The following is a 19,188-nucleotide window of genomic DNA, read 5'->3' as shown; positions in this document are numbered from 1 at the left end:
TTTCACAGTACTAAAGTGCGCATTTTTACCTACCATTTTTACCGGCCTCTGCAATGGAGTACCGTGAAGATAGCGAGACTCCTAAACGGTGTATTGAAACTCCTGGATTTCCAATACAAAATCAATTTTTTGGTAGAAAAATCTGGAATAGACCTTTTCGCCTTTCCATCCGCCATATTGAATTGTATGCAAAAATTATGGTGGCCGAATTGCCGTGGTGAAATTCCCTTAGAAAGTATGTAAAACATATGCAAAAAGAAAGTATGAATTAAAAACTTACATGAATAATTGGCATTATATTAAAGTGTAATCTTGTTGAAAAAAGATTAAATTTGCTTCTCTTGAAAACTAAAAACAATTATATTCACTCATCTCTTAGAACAAGCCAGGGGGGGGGGGTACATGTTCAGTGTAGTAACCCATGGGGTAATAACCTGATTTTCAGTAATTTCTAAAAAATTTGGGACCACCACCCTTTTTTAGTACATGGTACTAGTTTTTTCTGGGATTTTTTTTAGGGGACCACCCCTTTTACTACCATGTAGTAGCTATTACCACCAATTCGAATCCTTATACCACCCTTTAGTACCTTGTAGTAGATATCACCGCCCATATAAATCCCTATACCACCCTTTTAGTAACCTGTAGTAGCTAGCACCACCCATTTCAATCCTCATACCACCCTTTTAATACGCTGCAGGAAACTAACCACCATTTCTGGTTCTTTTGAAAAAGTACTGAAAAGCAATAACAAATACATTCATTGATACTAACCATGATTTTATTCTAAAATTTTGGGATAGAAAAGCTTTCGCTGGCTCCTTGAACCTACTTACTGTATTACTTCGAATAAACGCCCGGGGTGTTTATTTAATATTTAATTTTTTCGATTTTAAGAGGGGCGTTTAAAAGAAGGGGGCGTTTTTTTAATTATTTCAGTCTAAAGTCTAATATTTAGAGCAACTATGTCCTTTCTTTGTTTTAGTTCTTTATCAGGATTTTAGTGCAAAACTTCTTTGGTTCAACGATTAAAATTGCATCGAAAACTGCTCTGGTTACAAGAAATTACTAAAATCTGTATTGAAAGTCAAAAGTTTCTAATAAACCCCCCTCCACTAGAGAGGGCGTTCATTCCAAGGGGGCATTTATTTGAGGGTTGTTTATTAAATAGTTTTTCTTTTAGGAGGGGCGTTTATTCGAGGGGGCGTTTATTCGAAGTAATACGGTAAACCTATTGAAAATCATTTCTTGAGTTAATGACTATTTTATGTTTTGAATAAGTAAGTCCTTCAATAACATTAAACGTCACGGCAAAATCAGCACTGATTTATGTAAACATTCGAAATTCGAATATTTCAAATATTCGAAATTGAAATTTCTAAACATAACAAAAAGAAAGAAAGAGAAGAAAAAAAGATTTTAGTTATGGCACATGCAGTACAGGGCAGTACGATAATACAACTGGCAGTTTTTCGATTTAGTTTGATCAAATCTAGCTGAATATACTACATTGTACTATCCTTTAAAATTAAAGTTTACTTTGATACCACCCAATTTAGTACATGGTAGTAATTTTTTCAGGGATTTTTTTTAGGAGACCACCCTTTTTACTACCATGTACTAAATGGAAATAACTTCGAAAAACCACCACCCCACCAGCCATGGGTCACTACACTGAACATGTAGAGCCCCCCCTGAACAAGCACTTCAAAAGACCATAACATTAGACAGAAACTCAAACTGAAAAATCACCCGCAAAGGTAAAAAACAATCCTTATTCGGCTGACGGCAAATTCTTCTCCTGGGAATAGAGCCGCCAAATGATCAAATCAAAACATTGAGAAAGTGTGACGTCATAATTACTGCTTTCAGTTGTTTGCGTGTTTTGAAAGTTTGATGTGTGTACTCCGTCTTCGTGGAATTTTTTTATGGCATGAAAAAATAGAATATGCAATATCTTTAAGAACAAATTCCTAAAAGGCTTTTGTTGTTCTGTAAATATTTCCTTTTGGATTAAGAAATTCCATCTTTTATTGTTCTAATGATTATAATATTTATTTATAAGATGCTTTGTTGTCTTTTTAATCTTTGTGTAAACTTGCATATGTTTTGCATACATTCCAACTAAATCCAACCACGGCATTTTCGTTCCTGTATTTTTGCATACAATTTAAGATGGCGGACGGAAAGGCGAAAAGGTCTATTTCCGATACTTTTTTCAAAGTTTTGACAAATTGTGCGGAATTTCCAAGGGTTCAAATAAAAAATTGAGCAGAATTTCCAAAGTTACTTTGAAAAATTGTCTGGATTTCCCAGTGCTTTTTTTATCTGAAAATTCTTGTCGTCCACCCCCTGCCTATATCAAATTTTTTCTGGAAGAGCCCAATGGAAACCCGAAAATTTTTACGACCGACCGACCGACTCACTTTCTAGACCCAACGGCAACGAGGACGCAAAATGAAGATATTTGTGTGATTGCCGCCTAAACACTGACAATAAATTAATTTGAAACACAACAGCATGGGTTGTCAGAAAATAAATGAGGCTGAGCGATTTTTAAAAACTTTCGGCCTCACATAGATTTATAATACCCACTGCAATCAACGGAAACAGAACAATTTTTCATAGCCGCCCAGCCAGCAGCCAGGGCCAGGCAGGACAGAAATGTTTGCGGAACGACCGTTTTGAGGGCGCGAAGCGCCCGAATAGGGAGTGTAGCATCCTTTCTCTAGATCTGGGCGTGTGGCGTAAAAAATTTGTATATGTTATATGTACGAAAATTTCAAAAAAAATCGTAGGGTGACATATCGACTTTGCTTCGTGTTGGATGGGATCAATTTTCTGTAGCACTATTAAAAGTATCTGTTTTGTAAAAATATTTATTGCAATAGAATATGATTGATATCAAAAGTATTATAAAGTAAGACTTTTGATTAAAATTGCAACTTTTGTACAATTAATAGTAAGAGTGTCAAAGCTTTATCTCCTTTGCTTTTTTCCCGCTTCTTCCAGATGTCTGGGCCCAGTCTTTTTTTCTGCGTTTTCATTTTCAAAACAACAAAGATGGCCCTGAAAACCAACGAATCTCTTCGGTTTTTGAGGTGCATGCATTAACTTTTGGACTGATTATGGCCCATTGAAAGGTAAATCTTCATTTTTTTTCACCTTTATTTATAGTTTCAACTACCATTTGGAATGTTACATTAGTACTTTTTCTTTGTGTTGACTTTTTTGTATTAAATTGGATTTCATCTCACAAAACAAAATGTTTTTTTCTCGGCCATGTCATGTGTTTCATGGATATCATATGGCCATGTTTTCTTTCCACAGGCTTATTTTTATTCATATGGGTCGTGTGTTTATTTCATTTTACTCTAACTATAATTATTTTCATCTCTTCTGTCTTCAGGGTTCAGGTGAAGGAGCTTGATTGATGTGATGGGTGACTTTTATAACTACCGATCGGCCGACTGGCTGAATCAGCAGTGTTTCAGATTTTTGGTGGGTGAACGTGCACAACAAAGAAGCAGCATAAAACCAAAATATACATAGCATTATGACTGTATGAACAGATTGTGATTGATGGAGAATAATAAAATGGTCCTATCCTGCTGAATATAAATTGTGCCAGTTCCATGTTATTCCGTGCAATGTTTACGAGACAAAAGAGAAGACTGTACTGGAAAGCAGAATCAAAATGATAATTACTAGTTGCTATTTTCGTCATTGAAGATTTCTTCAATATTTATTCGATAATGGAATCATTTTGATTTGGCTTGATTGATTGTTGATTCCTCCATTATCGCTTGCTGCAGCGCTGACTCTCGAGAGATTTTTGTTTAACATTGGAGCTTGATCATCATTAATTAGAATAATGCCGATTTATATTTGTACGATAAAGTGATAACAAAAGCATGATTGATGATGACTTTAGCCCAAAAGACAACTTAAATGATAAAAGTACCTATATGTTACTTTTGATGCTAGCTCGAATATTTTTTCAAACAAGATATCTTTCACAAAAAAGTGTTTTTTACTGGCGAATCAACTTATATTTTCATAAACTCTTTGACGCGAGATTGTAGATAACGCTTGTTATTATTACCGCCTAATAAATAGTAATGGCATTACTTAGATATACTTATATGAATTATAGAAGTTTTTTAATTTTATTCTGCAGGGCAAGGTTCTTGAAAAAATTAGTTTGGACTGGTTTGGATTGATTTTATAAATGAAACATTGGGAACATCTTTTTGCCGAACACACAATATCGCAAAAATAGACTCACTAAAAGACAAAATTTCATCACGCAAAAAAAACCTAATGTAATATCTTTGTTGTTGGTCATTCAGCCATTGCAGAAGAAACATGTGTGTTCTTTTTTGTCACTTTCAGCCTGAAATTGTTTTTGAATTGCTCAAAACCCGGCGTATTTAATTTTTGAGCCTCGTATTGTTCTTATAAAATTCTTATAAAAAAGAAATAGTCGAGTTGGAAAACATTATATATCAATAAAAGATCCACTTCTATATTATAATACGCTTAAATCGGAACTCTCCCATTCTCGCATTCTCGCATGAGGCTTTTTCGCTAGCTTTTTCGAGAGCATATTTCTCCTTGATGGAGAAACACAACTGACTGTGCAATAGCACTATCAGCATAATTTATAGTTTTTTTTAAAAAAAGTTTATGTCGGTTATGAAATAATTTTTATTCACATGGGAATACGTCGAAGATAAAATTTGAGTTTTCAAAAAGACATCATATTTATGATTACCCTTGAGATTAATAAAGCTCCGATGACATTTCCTTTCTATTTGATACTCTGATAAAAACATTTCAATTTAATGGACTTGACAATATGAGAAAAGTTGATGACTTATTCCCAATTCAATTATGAAATTTTTTAATCAATGTTTGCTAGTTTTTGTTCTATTGAGATAGCAAAATGAAAACGCTTTTACTTACGCATTGAGTTTAATTGTTAAATAATTGTTGACTCTGTTAAGAGGTATTGAAAAAAGGCACTCTTTATATTCCACCGTAAAGCACTGTGGTCTTTGGAGTGATCGGTGTTGCCAAGTACCTCTAATACTGAATTTGAATTTCTATTTGTTTTTTATCTTCATCCTTGCGTGAGGAAAATAATAGTCTTTCCTCTCCCAAAAACCCAAAAAAAACACGTTTAAAGTATGACCGATTTCTCGCGAGAAATTTTTAACTCAATTTTCACCAATATTTGCATGAGCATTATTTTTAGCGAGTCAAAAACATTATTGTTTGAAGGTTTTCAACAAAAGAAATTATGACAAATTTATACAATTTAATAAGGAGAAGAAAAATCAAAATTCAACTAAAAATACTTTCACCATATTTTTTAATGTGCATTAATTTTAGTGTCCCCTTAAAAATTTTAAACATCAATTTTTACGAAAAAGGCCTAAATTTAAGAACATTTCTTCTCGCAAAATAAGTACATTTGTATACAAATCCCTAGTCTAGCAAGCTAGACGACTAATTTATACATAGTAGAAATAAAGCAAAATGTAATGAATGGAACAATTTTAGTCGTCTAGAAACCTTTGTGCACTAACTCCAAAAAAAAGAAAAATGTCAATATTGCAATTATAATTTTTTCCTGCTCAAAATAATTCTTGAGAAAAAAAATATGTGTGGATTTGTGTATTGAAAGTTTTTCATTTGAGTTGATTTCGTTTTGAGAGTTTGTTGTTGCTTGATAAATTGTTTTCTCGCTACGCAAGTTTCTGCGTAGCTAGCCCCTGTATCTATAAGGCTGGAACACCGGATTCTTCCAGTCGTTTATACAAACTGAATCCCGTATTTTTATTATTAGTATTGGTATTATTAGTATTACATGCATTATAAACGACTCCAGTCTAACAAATCCCTACAAGTTTCTGAAAAATAGAAAAGCGAGCGTAATAAAAGGAGTAAGAAGTCGTCTCGGACGACGCCGGGACGGCTATATAAAAATAATTTGTTAGTGTCGAAATTTCTTCGCTTTGCGAAAACGGAACGGTCGTTCCGCAACCCCTTTTATGTTGATTGTATCCACGAGCCTTGTTGTTGAGACAAGGTTGACAGCTATGAGCCAGGGACTAGGCTAGCAGAGAAAGAAGGAAATGAAGTTAGTATTAAGTACCTAAGATCTTACCAAAAGTTATCAGCAGGTATGCAGGTCAAGATTCCAAACACTTCCACTTTTTAAACTTCAGTAGCCATGTGCATTTCAGCGATGCGAGTGCACGAAAAATTGAAGCGGAATAAGTAATAAAGGCATGCTAGATATCAGCTCGATTTCAAATCTTAGTTTTAACATAAATGTTAGTGCAAAACATCCATTTTATTTCCAAAAACAGATATATCTTTTGATTTTAAACTCAAAAGTCAATCTTTGGTCCATAAGTTTCTAAGTATTCTTAACATTTCCAGATTTTTTCATAGAAAAAAATCTTCTTTGCTATTAAGCTTGACTTTCAATTTCCAAAACGAGGCTGAAAAGCGCGCGAAAGATATTTCTCCAGCAAAATGCGGAGCAAGTTGTTGGTAGTAACCCACTACGTCTCCCCATGCCATGGCCATGCCATGTGGGTCCATGTGGGCTTTTCTGTTTTGTAGGTATACATTTTTTCTTTACTGAATCGTTACAGCTACTGTTCGTAACTGAATTTTTATTAGCTAGAAATATACTTGAAAACAGCCCTGGCCAAAACAGGACCCTGCCGACGCACCGGACTTAACGAACACCGGACACGCGAAAGTCCGGTGTAAAATGAGAATTCTTTTTACCACCGGACAATCTCTACACCGGACTTAAGGAAGTCGTATGTCCGGTGTCGGAGAAGGATATTTATTTCTACCGGACAATCAAAACACCGGACATGACCAGTCCGGTGCGTCCGGTGTTTCTTAATTTTTTGTTTCATAAATGTCCGGCGCCCAAAATTCCCTGTATGCAACACCGGACTGACACCGGACTTATCGCGTCCGGTGTAGCGAAAGGATACTTTTTGCCACCGGACAAATACACCGGACAGTCCGGTGCGTCGGCAGGGTCCTGCCAAAACATGTTGGAAATTTCTCTAGCATCTCTAAAATGGTGGTATTTTTTATTTTGTCTCGATTCTCATCCGTCCAATATATTTGTTCTTTCTATAATACGAATTCGAATAGACAATCAAAGAATGCCTGGCAATAGGCTGGAGGATAAGATAAATTTTTAACAAGTTCTAGTGTTTTTTCTGTGTTAGTCTTTTCATTCATTTCCATCCTGATTAAACCTGTTTGAATGGGGTCGTTGTAAAACATGGATTAGCTCCATGGAGTACTCCAATGGAGTCACCTATTGTGAGTACTATAAAAATATTGCAGACCAGATTTTAGATTGCCGCGAGAGGAAAATAAAGACCTGTATAATTTTTTATTTGCTCTGAAACCACTCTGATCTGTAGTAAGAATGTTGCTTTCTGAATGGTATCTTTTTATATCCTTTTTCATGCCATCTGCATCAGATTGAGTGTGAAATTCTTATATCAAAGAAATAAGTTGGGCAACTCCATTTATTGTGATTGTCTTATTATTTTATTAATTTAAGTGTATTTAGCCATTGAAATGATATGACAATGAATAATTAATGCTCTAAAACCCCTCTGTAACCTCTCTCACAGACTGTCCCCAACTGCCCTCTCATATCCAGTCGTACTGCCTGCATCATATTGAGTATGATAAAAATTCCTTTTGGTAATGTGTTGATAAGCTATGTATTCTATGATTGTCACAAAATTTTCTTTAAAAATGTCTGTCAGTTACATCAAAATGCCTCGAAAATGTCAATATGAAAATTGCGTAATCAGAGAACGTATGTCTCGCTCATTATAAAAAGGCCGAGACAAACTTTCAATAATTGGATTGTAACATCGAGTTAAGTCTCTTTTGTTAGGTCACCAGGGGGTAAATAAAACAGACCTTGATACATTTTTATCGTTCGTTTCAACTTGACGATTCGTTTAAAACTCAGCCTCCTAAATATTTGGGGTAGGTAAAATATGTACAAAGAAATTCATGCTTTTCCAACCCGGCGAATCTTTAAAAAAGAAGCGAACAATAAAATATAATTACCCTTTCCAAATAAACCTCTTCGTGGCGAGCGTAGTCTACTCTGACGTAATTGTAAAATTTATGTGATGGGAGTTTGACATAGTAATGTAATGTTGTTTGGGGAATTATGAAGTTCTCTGGAATTTCGATTGCATTTATTCAGGTTGATTTTTTATGACTTCTAATGGTACTTTTTCTAACGAGTTTGATTACTCTGTTCTCACACTTATGTCTTTTTTTTTCGCGTCCTTTTCCATGATTACTTTTATTTATATTTTTAAAGACAGGTAAGAAGGCATATTGATGTAACTGTCTGTTGTCTGTTGACAAAAGGACAAAAGAAAAATATTGCTTAAGAAAGCTCTACGGTAGTGCCTTATCGGTGTTAAATAAATAATATAACACCATAATATTATATACATCTCATAGCTGTCAACTTTGCCTTGCAAAAATTCGGGAGAGCTTCAAGTCAGAAAAATTTTCCCGGATAATCCAATTTTTCCAAATCGGAAAATCAGGAAATCGAGTGAATTTTCCCGTGAAGTCCGATTTTATCAGAATTTTTTTTCGAAAAATTTTTTCGTCCCAATTTTCCAAATTCAGGAAATTTTGCCATGCCGCTTTTTCAAAATCTGATTTTTTTTTCAGGAAGTCGGAAAACTTTTGAAAATACGGGAGATGCGGGAGAAAATCCTGAAAATGTAGGAGATTTGGCTGAATTTTTTTCCCGCGTGAGAAAACGTTTGTATGCGGCAGTCTCCCGCCCAATGCGGGAGAGTTGACAGCTATGATACTACAATTACCTGATATTATATGTAATATTATGAAGTGTTTGATATATCAGAGCTATTCTGCAAGCTAAATCTGGTCTGTTTAGTTGTAGAATCAACAAAGATTTTTAAGCAGAGAGCAGCGCTATATGAGCTTTACTGCCAGAAATGGAAGCCATTTTTTCACAAACAAATACTTTGGAAATTCTTTTGATTACTATAAATTGGCAGTTTATAGCTAGTGGAAAAGGTTGATTATTAAATTTGTGATATTCATTGCTCTGACAGGTATTTTTGGGGGTACTCCATTAGAGTACTCCATGGAGCTAATCCATGTTTTACAACAACCCGTATGAATGACACTGGTGTCTAGTTTTAGATTTTTTTCTCTAACATGGAATAAGTATAAAAAGCTCTGTTATCATTAACATTGAGCACTGTTATTGCATTTGGCTTACACAAAGCATAACATGGAATAAGGTTAAGGCGCAGTAAAGTCATAACTTAACAAACAGCTTCCCGCATGATGGATGTTTGCAACAAGCAAAAAATGGAAATACGGTCTCGAGGCCCAATTTCCGCATTCAACAGAACGAGAAGATGAACTGTTTTAAAAACTTGGGACTGTCTAATAAAACATGGGACGGCAATTAGGCCACCATTTCACCGAAACTCTAAAGTCATTTGATTTGAGTTAATGAACGACGTATCAAAAAATACACAAGTTCTCTTTTACACCGAGTAGGCTTTTAAATCAAAATATGAAAAAAATCTGTAGTGGAACACAGGCCTGCACATGCGAGTGTCTGGAACGAAAAAGAACAAATTAGTGGCAAAATGATGGAGCGTTTGACGTCACTTGCGCGGCTAGTTACACACTCATTATTCAGTCAGGACTTCCTTTCACTTTATCAATATTACGCGAACGGCAGTGTGCACTAAATTATTTTGGTTTCGCTTTCAATTTCAAGCAAAAGTCTTAGCAACAGGACGTGCGCACATAGCAACGGGGCTGGGTAGAAAATTCTAAACATAGAATTCAAAAGTTCAAAAGAAATACCGATCATAGTATAGAGCACTAAAAAATAAAACTGATAGTGTGCCCTTTTAACTTTTTTGTTTTCATTCAAAATGACTGGGCGCCGATTGGAGAATTAGAAAACGCCCGTCTTTTTTAATTAGAAATTAGTATTTTGTTCACTGTCTAGTTTTTTTGTTTTATTTTTATGTTTTTAACTGGTTTTAACGCTTTTTGCAGGTAACTTGCTTGCTGCATTGCAGGCAATTTTATCCCTGAAATAGCAATAAGCAAAAAGCTCGTCCCAGCTGTTGAAAAAACTACTTAAAGCACTATAGCTCTCACCCAACAAAATTGTGGATTTTAAAAATTAGATATTCAAAATCTATTAAAAATTTTGCTTTCAATGATATATAACATCATGGGGTTTTGTGAATGTGCTGGAAAGATATTGGTTCTTGAAAGGTCAATAAATGGCCCATTTTGGCTTAAAATTTGATGAAACAATGAAAATCACAAATATGAATAATGTATTTTTCTCATCGTATTTCAACATGTTGCCATCAAAACAATTATTAAATATTTCCCAGGGCATGTATTTTCGAAGATCAACAATCATCTAATGAAAAATTAGCACTGTTTAAAAAATATGGACATTTTTGGAAAAAAATGAGAATGAAACATTTTTGAAAAAAAATCTGTTTGTATTTTTCCCTTGGCTATTTCTAAGGTATGACTAAGTCTAAAATTAAATTTTAGCAGCTAAATATTACCAGATGACTTGTTTGAACATGTCATATAAACATCAAGTTGATTGATGAACAAGTTTTGGAGAAAAGATAATTTTAAAACGCCAACCTGGATTTTCCGTCACGGCGCAACGCAAACTTTAAAGTACACTAAAAAAATTACCTTGGTGTTTTAGAGTGAATTCTTTTAGTGATTCTCAACAGTCCTATAAGTCTAATATTTTAAACATTTAAAAACTGAAAAAATTCTGCTTTGTTCAATTTTATTTAAAAATTATGATTTTCCGTCACGGCGCAACGGAATTTTAGACCACCAAAAAACTCCATTGGACATCTTAAATGACTTTAATTTCTTCAGTAACTTCAAAATTATCAATATTTAAAAACATTTGGTAAGGTAAACTACTTTGTAGCCTTTATATGCCCATTTTGTAAAAATCTTAATTTTTGTGAGCTTTCCAGGGATTTTAGCCTGGAAATCGGAAATCTGGTCATAACTTTTCAATGGAGCATGTTCCTGCTCTGATTTTTTCACATATTGTTCATGAAATGATATTCTTTATGTCTATATAAAAAATTTTGACATTCTGAAAACTTCATTTTTTGCCATTTTTCAGATTTTTTGGGACGAGCTTTTTGCTTATTGCTAAATGCAGATTCAGTCTGATTGACGGGGTTTTGCTGAATCACTAGCCAGAATTTTGGTGCCCATTTTAATAATTTTAATCAATATGCATAAGGGTTAAGGTATAAGGGTTTGATGGCTAACGATGTCCAAAATAATGTGAACTTTTAAAAATGAATTCTTTTGTCATTGTAAAGGCAAACTTAAGATTTGGTATATAACTTTTTAAATTTGGTTCAGTGGTTCTCAAGTTATAAGCTTTTGAAGTCTGATACCCTATTTTTGACATGAATTTTGACTTTAATAAAAGCTGGAGAACCAATGAACCAAATTTAAAAAGTTATAAACCAAATCTTAAGTTTGCTTTCCAACTCAACAAATAAAAAAGAATATAGTAAAAGTCCACATTATTTCTGGGTCACCTGGTATTTGCGTGTGCGTGAAAATACAAATGAATGAAGAGTAACCATTAATTAGGTTTTATGTAATTAAAATTTTTCAAAAAGAGAAGCAAGGAAGTAAATACAATCATTTTTTTTTCGAAAGAAGTAATTGGTTTGTATGTCACACTTTTTTATTACTTTTTATTAAACTGGATCTTAACATTCTTGCTATCTATCTTGACAGATAAAAAAATTCACTCCATTAAGAATTAGTGAATAAGAACTAAAAACACTGATGATGATTATTAAATCGAAACATGTATGAAAAATAAAAATTAACATGCTTGGTCAAGTTTACCGACTATGCCTTCACTACTCATTTATTCTTGCTATCTTGTTAACTTTTGGCTAAAACGTTTGGCTATTTAAACGTAAATCTCGTGATCCAAGCCATGGTAAACTTCCAATAAGAAATTTCTGAGTAATGACCACCAAAATTTTCTAAAAGAACATACACACAAGCACTAATAAAAGGAAATCTCAAAGTTAGCTATAGCAGAATGCTGAATGTTGCATTTTGTCTGAAGAAATTTATTATTATAATTATTTAGAAGAAAATTTGCCACTTTATATAAACCTTTTCTCTTTTAGATTGTTAGCAACCTAATTTTAGAACATGGTTTATCATAATGGCCATAGGCTTTTTCTTCAAGCTTTTGTTTCAAAAAGACTAATCAAGGAAAAAGAAGCAAAAGATTTGTACATGAAAGTATGCAATATTTGTGAAGGTATGAATTTAGTTATTTTTAATAAAGATACAAACTTTGATGGATTTTCATATTTAAAACTGTCTTCCAAAAAATCAATATTCAGATATTGTAGTTGACAAATAATTTTGAACATAATTATTTCTTGAATAACAAAATACCACTTTAAATGTTTACTACACACATTGCAAAATAATAATTTGGTAGTAAGAAAGGTATTGAATTGTGTCCTTGTGAAATCCTATCATCTTGCAGATGAGCTCAACTGTAAATTTCAATCTGTTAAAATCCTACGAACTAAGTACTTTCTTGATGGATGATTTTAATCTGTAGGGTGAAAGCTACATTTTAATCTTCAACAAAAGACATCTATCTTTCAGCTGATGGAAATCCTGATGAGTTTCTTGACTTTATCAGTTTGATAAATAAACAACTAGAATCGCTTTTCATGGAAATAAGAAGAGGATGTGCTGAAGATACTGGTCACGTCTATTTTAGCTTGGTATGTTTCATCTGCATGTTTTTTCATTGATATATAGTCAGACTTACAAAGGTCAATTTGTTCCCTGGACATGCACTGTGCCCCAAAGTTCATCTGTATAGATTTTAAATAACCAGGATTGCTGAAGCTGAACAAAAATAAAAAATTTGACCCATAGGGATTCCAGGACACAGCATTATCACTTGGATACTTCACAGTGGGCAGGTCTGTGTGGGTGGGTCTGAAAGAGTTAAAGGACATCATTTATCTCCTTTCATTTGCTTAACAGAGAATTTTTAAATGAAAAAAAAGAACTATTTTCACCTCTCCTGGACGGGGCTCGTAGTCTTGAGAAATAATTTTCTTAGTTTTGATTTGTCAGAATAAGGGACGCACTGCACTTTCCATATCATCTTTATTACCAAAATATTTTCTTTTAATTTTTCCATACTCCTTAAGGTTAACAAAGCAGAGGATGAACATTCAAAGTTAGCCACAGAATATCAAGCTCATGAAATTGAACTTATCAAATTGGCTGTAAGTTTACATCATAATGATTCAAATAATGTCAATTGGCTGAGAAAGAGGGCCAGGTCAAACCTTTTGTAACATAAGTGTGATATCAAGAAAAAAAGAATTGATTTGCAATTGCTACAAAGTGGTTTCATGCTGGCGCAATCTTCTTGCAGTGTATTGTAGATTTTATTTCAATAAAGAAATTACTCAATAATTCCTTCAAATTTTCTTGAGCATTTGGTGATTATATTTATTTCATTGTATAAAGTCATCATTGTCAAATCAAAAGGGCCAATTTCAAAATCAGTGTCCAAGAAGACTAAAGATTTTTCTACCGGGTGCAGCAGAAAAAACTTTGGACGTTTGGCGAGCCACTGAGGCCGAACAAAGTCTTGTTTAGACTCAAAACCACTTTTATTAGAAAGAGGACATGCTAACTTAAATTTTGCGGTATAACTTTTTAAGTTTGGTCAAGTAGTTGTCAAGTTATAAGCTTTTGAAGTCAAAATTCACTTTTCGAAAAGTGTAAAAAACACGTAAAAAAAGGTGTATTAAATTTATGCAAATAATGAAAAAATAGCTCAGTATTTGACTTATTTAACGACTTTTACGACATAATTAATTGTTAAAATACTTTTAAAAGCAGTTTTCGTTTACAACATAGTCAGTTTTTAGTAAATAGTCAGTTTTTAGAAATATTTGAAAAAAATTCTTATCGAAAACGCTTAAAAATGCTTAATTTAATACCCTTTTATTACGTGTTTTTCACACTTTTCGAAAAGTGAATTTTAACTTCAAAAGCTTATAACTTGACAACTACTTGACCAAACTTAAAAAGTTATACCGCAAAATTTAAGGTAGCATGTCCTCTTTCTAATAAAAGTGGTTTTGAGTCTAAACAAGACTTTGTTCGGCCTCAGTGGCTCGCCAAACGTCCAAAGTTTTTTCTGCTGCACCCGGTATTTTGCTGACCATACATTTTGATATTGGCCCTTATTCATGTAGATGAGACCTTCCTCACTATGTAGAAAAGGTTCAATCTGAAATTTAAGGTTAGCTTAACAGGAAGTTTCTTACTTTTCTTGGACACTAATCTTGAGACTTGCCCACAACGAAGTGTAATGTAACTTATTTCCAGCTGAATTTGATTATTGAATCACAAAATGGTTCAGTATCTTCTCTGGATCTCGTCAATCTTGGAATGGATCTTACAAAAAGGATTCCAGCTCAAGCTTCCGAAGTAAGTCTTTTAAAGCATGTGCATGTGCAAAGAATTACAGTTCTTGGTTAAGTTGATTTATTTGTGATATGCACCATTGAAATGTCTTCCACAGAACCAGCAGCTGATTGGTTGTAATTGACGTATTGACTTATTTTACGTCACTTACAACCAATCAGCTGTTGGGTCAGTGATGTAATGTCAGAAGACATCGCAATGGTGCATATCATGAATTCCCTTTCGTTTTGCAATTATACATTAATTACAAAAGCTTGTCTTACTACTATTTACCACTATCTTCCATTTGTCAAAACATTATTATGTTATAAGCTAACTGTTTAAACCAGTGTTTTCAAAACATCATAATTATTAATATGAAAACTTGGTAAAGAATTCATCTATTTTTAAAGAGAACTTATTTTCGTGGGAATTCTTTGAAAAATTTGAAAAGTCCCCATTCCCCTGTTACTTGCTTTACGACTTATAGCTGATAACTTCATTAGTGTCAATAAATTCGAACCAATCAGAAATAAATGTCATGTAACAAGCGCATACAATTTTTGAGTAAAAGCGTGATTTGTCTTCAGACTTTAATTTTGCAACCTGTGTATTGCGGAAATTAGTTCCCGCTTCAATTCAATTTAATTCAAAGATAATTTATTTGCCTGCATAACATTAGATTACTAGAAATTTACAAAACTTGAAACTTTCTTATATAGATAAATTTGGGGAGCAGGCCAGGCTGGCCATCCATAAAGAGGTTTAACCGGACTATAATTAGTTCCCTTAGGGTAGGTAGAGCTCACCATGTGATGATTATTGTGTGTTGTTCAAATATTTTTCATGAACCTTTTTTCAACACTTATAGGAGCTGATTATGAAACTTGTGGAAGATGGTTGGCTAACAGAAGTATACAGATATTTCTTTTATTTTTGAAATTCTTTAGACCCCTGTAAATCTGAAATAGTACACCTATAAACCTTCAGCAGCACGGTTGGCTTTTTAGGGGTCTGCTGTGAGGAAGATTTTATTCTCAGCAAACGACATTTTTGGGCTCAAACTAAATCAAACCAGGCATATTGCTGCCAAAACTCTAAAGAAACTTTCCCTAAGTCTTTACGGTTGAGTGCAAACAATTTTTAGCATTTGAATAGCTTAACTAAATCAACGTTAGTTTATTGCTTTAATACAAGGGTATTTTACATTTTTCACAAGTGCACTTTTCTTCACATGTGTTTTCTATATACGTCATTGAGAAGCATTTTTGTTACCAGCTAAGCTGCTAAGAGTTGGTAGGTGTATAAGGCTTTGGCCCAAGTCATGAAGAAAAAGGACTTTTGCTAATTTTAATTTATATGCAGCCTTTTCTAATTTAGATTTATTTGCGTTGGCAAAAAACTCTGGATTCTAAAGTACAGTAAGCACTATTACGTCGGCAAAAGCCAAATTTACGTTGGCATTTACGTCGGCAATAGCCGAATGCCGATGCAAATTAGAATGGCTGATATGTTTTTTATATACTTGAATACTTGAAACTTTGGGTTTTTAGAAAGATGGTAAAGTATTCTTTGGCCCTCGAACAACAATTGAGCTTGGCCAATACTTGAGGAACAAATACAAAGAACAAATTGGTGAATGTCCTCTATGTCATGATTTTGTTGTTATGGTATGTTTTTTTCTCTATTTTCTAGAAAAAATATCGGTTCATGGGAGATTAAAGATAAAAGTGACCAGGGGTACTGAAAAAATTCATATAACTGAAATGTCCATAGGGCGGATGTGTTAAATGTCTAGGGGGTCGAGTCCAGGGTTGAAACGTGCGTTCAGGGGCTGAAAATTTGAAATAGTCAGGGGTAGGTTATTGAAAAGATAATCTTCCACTCTACCTAACTTTCCGTATTGCCTCTGTTGACGCTTAAATTAGGGGAAATGGCTTTGGAAAGCAAATATTTTTCTGCCTCCATGTGTTGAAATTATCAAATATTAAGCTGGGTGTTTTTAAATCAGAGCTTATCATTGTTTGAAGGTCTCCAACCTTTCATAAGAAAGAACAAATGGTGCCTTAAAGTTTGCGCCACATTTTGGATGAAGGAATGAATCTAGCACTGTCTTCTTTTACGTTTCATATTTTTTGCTAATATTGTATGAAAAGTGGATCGAGCAACTTCTAAAATGAGCGGTGTCCTATCCTAAATGGGAGACTGGACAATAGCTTTTGGCTATACCTAATTGGCTAATGAATACTCAATTGGGCTCTTCCAGAAAATTTTTGTACATGGGGGGGGGGTGGATATTTTGTCCAGGGAGTACTGTAGTGAAAAACTTTGCCTTATTTAGGGTTAATTATGAATGTCCAGGGGGTCAACTGATGCTTGTCCGAGGTTAGGATCTGTTGTCCAACAGACAAATTTCCAAAAACTGTTATATCCTCCAGCCTCCATATTCAATTTTCTTTCTGGAAGAGCCCATTCCTCAGTTAAATCTTACAAACTGTGTCATATAAGAAAACTTTATAATTGCACTTTATTGTTTTACAGGGTGATATATGTGAAGAGTGTGATGTAAAACTACACAAATATTGTGCTGCATTGAGCTTTCAAAAATTGTAAGTTTAAACATTGAATGAAAACTATTTTGATTGGAAAAATTCTTGTTTTGTTATTTTTGTTATTTCTCTTTTAGAGAAAAAATATAACAACAACATATGAATGTACCAGGTGTGCCAGAAATAAGTTACTCTCTTTGACATGATGTTGTAGACAGTAGAATATAAATTTTTCAAAGATTGTTTCAGAATCACTCAGCGGAAAGCCTAACTTAAAATTTCATTTGTTCAAAAGTTATGTTCAAAAACCTTAAATATCAATCTTAAAAAATGTCAATGGCACACCCGGTAAGAAAAGCCACAGTAAATTCTCTCATACAAGGAATGATAAGTTAAGGGAGACTTTCCTTTATGAACAATTATTTGACTTCTGTTAAGGAGACCCCCCAAGCCGTTTTCGTGATGATTTTTGCAGCGTGATTACGTGATTTGGAAATTTTTTCTCTGTGATTGCGTGATGAGAGGTTAAAACGTGATCATGATTTGAAAATTTTTTGAGCCGTGATACACGATTTGGACTTTTTCAAAGGGATGCGTGATTGTCCATTTTTTTGCTAATTTGCGTGATTGTAATTGAAGACAAAATATTTCGTGATATCGTGGCTGGAGGGGCTCTGTTAAGGTTATGAATCTGAAAGATCTATATCAAGACCTATATTTCATGATAATAATTATATCATATTTTTATTTTGCAGGCCAGCTAACAAGAGGAAATGCCCCAAATGCAAAACCGAGTGGACTCGAACTATCATCAAGCTGTCAAAACCCAACAATAACAATAATAGCATCAACTTAGGTATTGATAGAATTTTACAAAGTTTAGCATTCTTTTGACAGTTTTACATTAAACCTTAAGTGTCAATTTTAGTGCCAATCGTTTCTGAAGACTTTCGATAAATTTTTTTAATCCCTATGGCAACCAATGCCACCATTTTATCAGTTGCCAAGTTAAAGGTTTTGTTTTTACATAAGTGTTCCCGTTTCTTATCAGACACATGTTTCATATTAGGACAGTGTCTCCCTATTGTTATATTATGTTGATAAAGTTGTTGTTCTTTTCCTCTTTCTGACCAATCTTGCTCCACATCCGTGTCAATCCAATGTGGAAAAGCTTGTGAATTAAAAATTGACGACTAAGCAAACGATATCACTCTATTATCTAGAAAAAAACGATCGGCTTAGAGAGGACCTATATGGGCCTGAAACCGTATTCGTTATAATAAAAAAACACCTTAACTTCATCATAAATTTTGTATTACAGAGGAAACTGTGGTAAATCATCGTAATGTACCTACATCCAGTCAACAGCCCTCAACATCTAGTGGTAAAAAGCGTGCAAGAAGGTGAAAATTCTCCTCATAGACCTCAAGGGTCTTACACTACCTTCAACATGGCTTCTTCAAACTAAACAGGCTATCGAAAGATAATCTTGATATATTTGGAAGGATCTGATATGATTGAACTGAGTTGTGAAGAATTGTACCTGGTTTTGAAATATTCAATGCGGAATATTGTACTATTCATAACTCTTTATAATGATCACACGTCGAAATTCTAATATAATGAGAAAAAAGTATGGAACTGAAACTGCAAAAATGATTAGACGAAGTAAGAACATTCAAATCTTTCTGGGAGTAAAATGAAAACAAAAATGTTGCATCGTCACCCTTGGATGTTTCGCATCAATCTAAAGCATAACATATTTTTAATTGGGTCAATCATTCAGTCATTTGTGTAAAAATTGTACATTCTATTTAGTAGTATTTTATATTTCGTCTTAGTTTTATATGGGATTTTAGTGGCGTACTCTATTTCAAAACTAGGCTTAATTTGATTAATCTTGTCACATAGGCGACACAGTGTCAAGTGTACATGTTCAATGACCAATTAGTGTTCAAAAATATTTTAATCCCATGTATGTTTGCCTTTCTGAAAA

General features: G+C 33.7%; 1 protein-coding gene across 1 annotated transcript; it reads left to right on the top strand.

Annotated features, from left to right (window-relative positions):
* Positions 1-11,920: 11,920 nt before the first annotated feature.
* LOC136813318 (non-structural maintenance of chromosomes element 1 homolog) lies at positions 11,921-19,188 on the top strand. The gene is made up of 10 exons (XM_067069834.1): positions 11,921-11,945; positions 12,316-12,451; positions 12,811-12,932; positions 13,371-13,448; positions 14,566-14,667; positions 15,515-15,556; positions 16,197-16,313; positions 17,185-17,252; positions 17,948-18,048; positions 18,514-19,188. Exons 2-10 carry the CDS (start codon positions 12,340-12,342, stop codon positions 18,597-18,599), a joined length of 828 nt encoding a protein of 275 aa, XP_066925935.1. The 5' UTR covers positions 11,921-11,945; positions 12,316-12,339; the 3' UTR covers positions 18,600-19,188.

Source organism: Clytia hemisphaerica, unplaced genomic scaffold (genome assembly GCF_902728285.1).
Source record: "Clytia hemisphaerica strain Z4C2 unplaced genomic scaffold, Clytia hemisphaerica genome assembly, whole genome shotgun sequence".
Taxonomy (NCBI): Eukaryota; Metazoa; Cnidaria; class Hydrozoa; order Leptothecata; family Clytiidae; genus Clytia; species Clytia hemisphaerica.
This window is presented reverse-complemented; position numbering and strand designations above follow the sequence as displayed.

Bases quoted from the DNA above. Each gene is read 5' to 3' on its own strand.
- LOC136813318 (XM_067069834.1), top strand. From the start codon at position 12,340: ATGGTTTATCATAATGGCCATAGGCTTTTTCTTCAAGCTTTTGTTTCA. The intron at 14,668-15,514 runs GTAAGTCTTTTA...CAACACTTATAG, and splicing joins TTCCAGCTCAAGCTTCCGAA to GAGCTGATTATGAAACTTGT. The intron at 17,253-17,947 runs GTAAGTTTAAAC...TTTATTTTGCAG, and splicing joins GCATTGAGCTTTCAAAAATT to GCCAGCTAACAAGAGGAAAT.